Consider the following 7078-nt stretch of genomic DNA (forward strand, 5'->3'; position numbering starts at 1 on the left):
CAAAAAACTAGATCAAACCAAATCTCTAATGGCTCGTGGAAAGGTTCAGATGAGGCGTATTGAGAACCCGATGCACCGGCAGGTCACCTTCTGCAAGCGCCGTGCAGGGCTTCTTAAGAAGGCTAAGGAGCTTTCCCTTTTGTGTGATGCTGAGATTGGAGTTTTAATCTTCTCCGCCAATGGAAAGATCTATGAAATGGCCACCAAAGGGTCTCTCTCTCTCTCTCTTTGCATACACACGTAGGCATGCACATACACTTATTTTTTTGCAAAAATTCTTAACTATGGATGTTCCGTAAATGGTCTGCAGTCTGGTTCTAGATAAACAGTTAAAGAAACAAAATTACAAGCAAAGAAATTCAGCTTTCAAAAATTTGCAGGAAAGCTGATAAATAAATTTTGATACGATAAAAGACAACTAAAATTAAAATAACAAGCTTTTTCAAGCATGCATGCAGGCAAATATCTGGGAGGATGCATTTTTTTTTAATTTTTATTTATTTTTTGATGGTGTAAAATAGAACTATGCAAGGGCTTATAGAGAGGTACATGAATGCCAATCCAGTGGCTCAAACTGAACAAGCAGTGCCGGTATGTGACTTATTACAATATTTATTTTCATAATTAATTAAAAGAAAAACTTTGTCATAATGAATATAGTAAAAGGAACGAAATCATTTAATCATACGAATTGAAAAAGACTGTGGAAGATCCTTGTAATTCTAATAAGATCAAGAACATATATTCTAGATAAGACGAAAATGATATAAATATACGCCCAAAAAAGGGTGCATGTTTAGCTTTTTTAAGTTGATATTAGGTGTCAAATATATACAATCAGGAAGAAAGTTTAGGAGGATAATCCCACCATGTAAAAAGATATTAAAAGCATCCACAGCTTTATTACCAACGATAGAAGTTGCTTTATCATTCTCTCTTTTTCCAAGGGGTAAAATAAAATAACATTAGGTGGAACAATTATATATGTAATCTAAAATAATTAATATACATGACTCATTTATTTGTAATCTCTAAGTATGTGGCTGCATGAAACCGAGGCCTAATAGTAAAACAATTTCAATATACTGTCTTTCTACTGTGCCTTTTCAATTTTTTTTTTAAATATATTAAATTTACACCTCAACATCTACAGAAAAAGTAAACTCTGAGAGGAAAAATTAGGAACTAAAAGAATATACACACACACACACACACACACACAGAATTCTCATATGTACATGGTCTTGAAATTGTTCAAAGATGGAAAATTATAATTGGTAGCCATATATTGTCTCGATATTGTTCAAAGATGGAAAATTAAGTGTATGTATGTGAAAGCAGGGTGCCAATGAGGAGATCAACATGCTGAAGCAAGAGATCGAAGTTCTCAAAAAAGGCCTCAGGTATATCTGTAATCATCCTATTTATTATAATAATATATAATTAAAGTATTCATCTGTGTATTTAAGAGAATACAAAGTAAAAGATGTTAAATATTGTTCTAATGTTAAGTGGAGCTAGATGTTAATGTTACCCTAAAGTTCATATATATTTAAAAAAAAAAAAAGTTCGAACTCACAAACTTAAGCAAATTTTCTAATGATTTCTTTATTTGAAAAAATAAATTTCTCTCTTTCCGTCGAAATTAGCTGAAAAAGCTCAATTACTTACAGTTATATGTTTGGAGGTGGAGCCGTGAAGATGACATTGAATGAACTTCTTATGCTTGAGAAACATCTTGAGATATGGATTTATCAAATCCGCTCTGCAAAGGTACATATATATATATATATTTATATAGAGTAATAAAAGCAGAATAAAAGAGTGCAAATTTTGTTTATTATAGTTGATGAATAATTACTTAGGAGATTCCTTATAATGGTTTTGTAGATGGACACTATGTTTCAAGAGATCAATCTGCTGAGGAACAAGGTTAGTTTCATGTCTAATTTCAATTTTATTGCGCATAGTAAAATTGGTATTATTTTGTAACCATATAATTCAAGGGAGCAATTTATGACATCACTAGCTTAGAAAATTTCTATAGACAGTAATATAAATCTCTCTCGAACCAACTTAAAAAGGGAAGAGTCTTTTTTTTGTACATATTACTAGAAGAGTGAGGCAAAATTTGAGCTCAGAAATTACAAAAAGGTCATTTGCATTGATCTATGACTATTCATTTGGGTATATATTTATTTGATATTTGACTAAATAATTTTATATATATTTAAGGCCTAATTGTTTGCAACACCCTAAACTACTTTTGAAGCAATGCAATGGGAAACTATTCATGAGTATTACCTTTTACTGTTTAATTTAACACTTAATATTTAATAGCATATAATTTTGTATTGTTTCTATGTTATTAATTTAATTATCCCTTAGGAGAATTAATGTAATTAACTCAATAAACTAGTTAAAAATAAGAACGTGATAATCAACGATATTCTCGAGTTGAAATTTGTGGAATCATATTGTTTCCATTGATGAGAGAAAGTGATAAATTTTATATAATTCTGGAGAAATTTACAAATGTAAATCAATGAATTGCTAGAAAATGAATTGATTTGCTTTTTCATGACTACAATTGCTAGTCTTAAATTAACTCTTTTATTTTCTCTTGTGTGGGCCTCCACTTTAGAGGTTGCTTCTTTATCTAAACTTACCCACCTCAACCGAAAATCTTCCTAGCCCAAATCCATCTCAATTCTCACTATTTTAATATAATATGTTAGCCTTGTACATATATATTATCTATAATATTTTGGATTATTATAAATACTCAACATATTTTGTCACAATCTATTACCATTAGTCTAGCAATATCAAGAGGGTAGGTCTGATAGTAGCATGGCATAAACCCTCTTTTTTTGCATAGCACATGGGCTATGTTGGTTATGCCAGAGTTTTAAAGTAAGACTCGTGGGTCAGTTTGATATAGTACGAGAAAATGTATTAAAAATTTAAAATATTAAAACATTATAATTTGATAAACCAACTTATTAAAGACTTACAAAGGCATGGCATAAGAGGTTTTGAACAATATGCTAGTCCTTTAATCCTAGTGGGCCTGACCCACCCCTACTTGCATCACTACCATCTATAATTACTATTATTAATTATTGAATATTCATAAGTAATTTAATGTAAAAATACATTAGGATGATAATAATATGGATAAGTTTTTTAATATTAAATATTCATATTTAATATTATTAATTGATCATCAATATCATATTCAGTGTTGCAAAATTATGTTCACTGTTAGTTACCCAGTAAAAATTTTGTGATAATTATTTTTCTCCATATTGAACTCGGCAAAATTATTAATTTATGTTCTTTGTACATTGTTTTTCAATTTCTCTTGGCAATATTAATTACACTTTGGTAAATAAAGCAATCTTTAATTTTCATCTGCAGGAAGGAATTCTGAAAGCTACAAATAAGTTTTTGCAAGATAAGGTAATTAATTAATCATTTTATTCATTAATCTATGATAATTAAATCAATTGAGCTGGAATTCATTTTTTTGCAGATAGAGGAGAACATTAGAAATATAGCTGGATTTGGACAAATGACTTCTACTATTGACTACCCACTAATTATCCCTAATGAGATATTTCACTTCTAGAGTTTGTTCCAGTTATAATATATATCATACCTATGATATTTATTATTAGAGCATCAAATTTATTATTTTAGTTAATGGCCATGTGTGAGTGTTAAATATTTCTTTGTACCATCATTGATTACTGAGGCTCTTCATAATATGTAATACAAAGTCATAAACTATCTTTCTCAAATGTATATTTGATATTGTGGTGTGGTTTTGTACCATGAGAAAACTTGGATTTCTCATGCACCTTTATATAGAATAATAATCTTGTTTTTTCTTTACAATATCTTAGTCATCTTTCTCAAATTGTTTTTTCAAATGATCCGAAAAAAAAAAACAAAACAAAAAAAAACAAAGAAAGATTAGCGTAATGCAATAATAGATTATGGTACTTTTTTTTTTTTAATATTCAAGTAGTGCAGCAGAATATCTTAAATTAAGTGTGGTGAATTCTTCAATTTATTTCCAAAAGAATGTTGTGAAAAAAAAAAAAGATGACTAAGATATTGTAAACCATTCAAATATTTCTAAAATTAAAGAGAATCTATCACAGAATTGTTGAGAATAATTTATTTGACAGAAAATAAAAAAGTGATAATGGAGAAAGAAACTATACAACTTCATCTAAAATAAATAAATAAATAAATTGGCAGAATTTCTTAGATTTTTTAATGATTCACATTAAAGAGAGTGAGATGAGTTTGGATTGTTTAACCAAATAAGTGATTAGATTTAGTTGAAGATCAATTGCTCTTTACACACAAACAAGCACACAAGGCGGAAGAAACATAAAAAGTGTAATTAAGGAAACGAAGCAATGTTTACTTAAAGACTATAATTAATACATCTTTCATTTATAAGGCCAAGTCTAACAACTCAAATAAACTATTAAATAAAATCATTATCAATTACAAGTTAAAATTAATCACAAGAAAACACTCTCACTTACTCAATTAATTTCTAACTTCTCATAAAGCAGTAGCATATTTTTAAATTTGAAACACTCCAAACATCCCACTTGTTTCCAAGCTTCCCACCCAGAATAGTTTAAACCACCCTTAAGCATTTGAGATTGAAATCCTTTCATATAATACCCCTCTCCAGAAGTATAATCCTTTGAGAACTTTATGTCTTATACATATACTCAAGGGATATCTAGGTCGTACATATGTAATAAGGAATCTTTATGTCCCAATTCATCACCCTAACTCTCAGAAGACATGCAAAATCGTCTTTCTCAAAATCAATTTTCAAAAATCATCAGTCAAAGATATGTTATCAAAATTATGATCTCGAGCCCAAACAAATCTCATCTCGAGCTTTATCTAGTTTTTCACCAATTATGCATATACTTATGATACTTTGACCTTATCATATTCTCTCTCTCAAACACATTTTGGTACTTCAACATACCTCAATTGTCCTTTAATTTCTCATGAGACAACCCAATAAATGTTGGTCCATCTACCATGAACATGCATTCATTTTCTCTCTTACCTGTGAATAGATGTGTACTCTAACTTAGAATAGGCATTTGCTATCTTCCCTTCATGATCATCCATGCCCTTACTTATTGTATGATTACTCATTTCTTTGAACAATTATTCATTTTTATGTCATAAGTGACTCTTCAACTTTGCATTCACAATCGATCTTAACCCTAAGAGCGAATTCGTCTTTGCACAAGCATGAATGGGCAAGCTCTTATTTGTATAAGCATTCATCATGTCATATCCTATGGGTCATGAATGATTACATAAGTCCTATGAATGATTGCCCATTGTGTACAACATCTTTATCCTAATCGTTGAAAGATTGTACATGTCTTATGCATGGTCATTCATTTTTATGTGAAAACCTAACTTTACATCGATGCACAACTATTCCTATGTTTGGGACGACCATACATTGCGTTTAGATTCTCAAATTCTAGCTAATTTAGCTAGATTTCACTAATCCTAATTACATCAGTTATTCCCAAAATCATTCTCATCAACACAATAAACATAAAAAGTTAAGTAAAACAAATCACTATATATGAGGCTTAATTTAAACATATCTAGATATTCCATCAAACAGATAGATCAATTCATCATGCCAAAGTATAGCTATTATATCATGTATCCCAACCAAAATCCACTATATTCCATAATATACAACTTATTTTAACACCAAAACCTTTTAGAGTCAAGAATCCATAACCCCATTTAAAATTCATTACACATAAATAATCCATAAATATAAAAACTGCTCTTACATACCTTTCTTTCAAGCTGAATATTTTGTTGCAGAATTTCATCTTCTCATCGGAGAATCATCTTTGGATCATCAAAATTCATACAACTAACTGGTGGATAAGTTTATAAATTTTTTTCAAAGAAAGTGATGCATTATGAAAAGATAAATGACATGTGAGAATGTACCTTCTTAAAGAGAAATCAAATCTTAAAACCATTGCATAGTCATGCACTCTCAATGAATGGTCGTTCAACTTCTTTAATTATCTAACATGACACGATGTTCTCAATATCATCAATAACTCATAAACTATTCATAAACTAGTAAAATAACTTAAGTAACCTTGCTACGCACTTGGAATTTAGTCTCTAAAATTCAATTGAACAACTTAGGATGACGATCTTTAATATCTTGCTCCACCTCCCAGGTAGCTTTTTCACTTTTTAATATTGCTAGAGAACTTTCACTAATGGTATCTACTTGTTCCAGAACACTTTGACTTTTCTATTCAAAATATGAACTGGGTCAATACGTGGATAGAATCTCTTATAAACCTAAAAAAATGTGTTGACTTAAAACTTTTATCACAACCATACAGTTGAATACAAAACAACCATATAAACATGATAAATTTTAAACTTGTAAAACATGTAAAAAGATGTCTCAAAATATCAAACTGAATAACGCATCATCCACAAATAACATAGCACTCATACACATGTCTAAAATACATTCTTGTGTAATAATAACTAAAATATCTCAAATCTAAAATCGAAATGCAAATTCATAAATTGAAAAATAATATAGCCCCTTTTCATGCAAACTTGAACTCTAGCACACTCTCTAGTTCCCTCTCATATCTCACTACTGACTTATCCTACTTGTAAAACAACATTAATAGGAACATGTGAGTATAAAAAAACTTAAGTAGTAGGTGACCTATTGGGGCACTAGAATAATAATAAAACTTATCCTGACATTCTAATATTATACTTGTGTTCTTGACGTATGTAATGTTTACATTTGAATATTTTCCAACATCCATGATACCTATTCAAACTGAACTATGACATTTCATATACTCTTCCTTAGAGGATACTATTATCTTGGATGTCTAGTCCTGCGCTTATAATATCAATAAGATATCTATCTCATAATTAAGTCATCTCAGATTTCTCATGAAAGTATATTTTAAATTGAAATCCCAAATGTCTAACTAAT

General features: G+C 29.5%; 1 protein-coding gene across 1 annotated transcript; it reads left to right on the forward strand.

Annotated features, from left to right (window-relative positions):
- Positions 1-3634, forward strand: LOC123202683 (agamous-like MADS-box protein AGL12). The gene is made up of 7 exons (XM_044618700.1): positions 1-210; positions 522-591; positions 1339-1403; positions 1674-1773; positions 1891-1932; positions 3424-3465; positions 3539-3634. Exons 1-7 carry the CDS (start codon positions 29-31, stop codon positions 3632-3634), a joined length of 597 nt encoding a protein of 198 aa, XP_044474635.1. The 5' UTR covers positions 1-28.
- The last annotated feature ends 3444 nt before the right edge of the window (positions 3635-7078 follow it).

Source organism: Mangifera indica, chromosome 19 (assembly GCF_011075055.1).
Source record: "Mangifera indica cultivar Alphonso chromosome 19, CATAS_Mindica_2.1, whole genome shotgun sequence".
Lineage (NCBI taxonomy): Eukaryota > Viridiplantae > Streptophyta > Magnoliopsida > Sapindales > Anacardiaceae > Mangifera > Mangifera indica.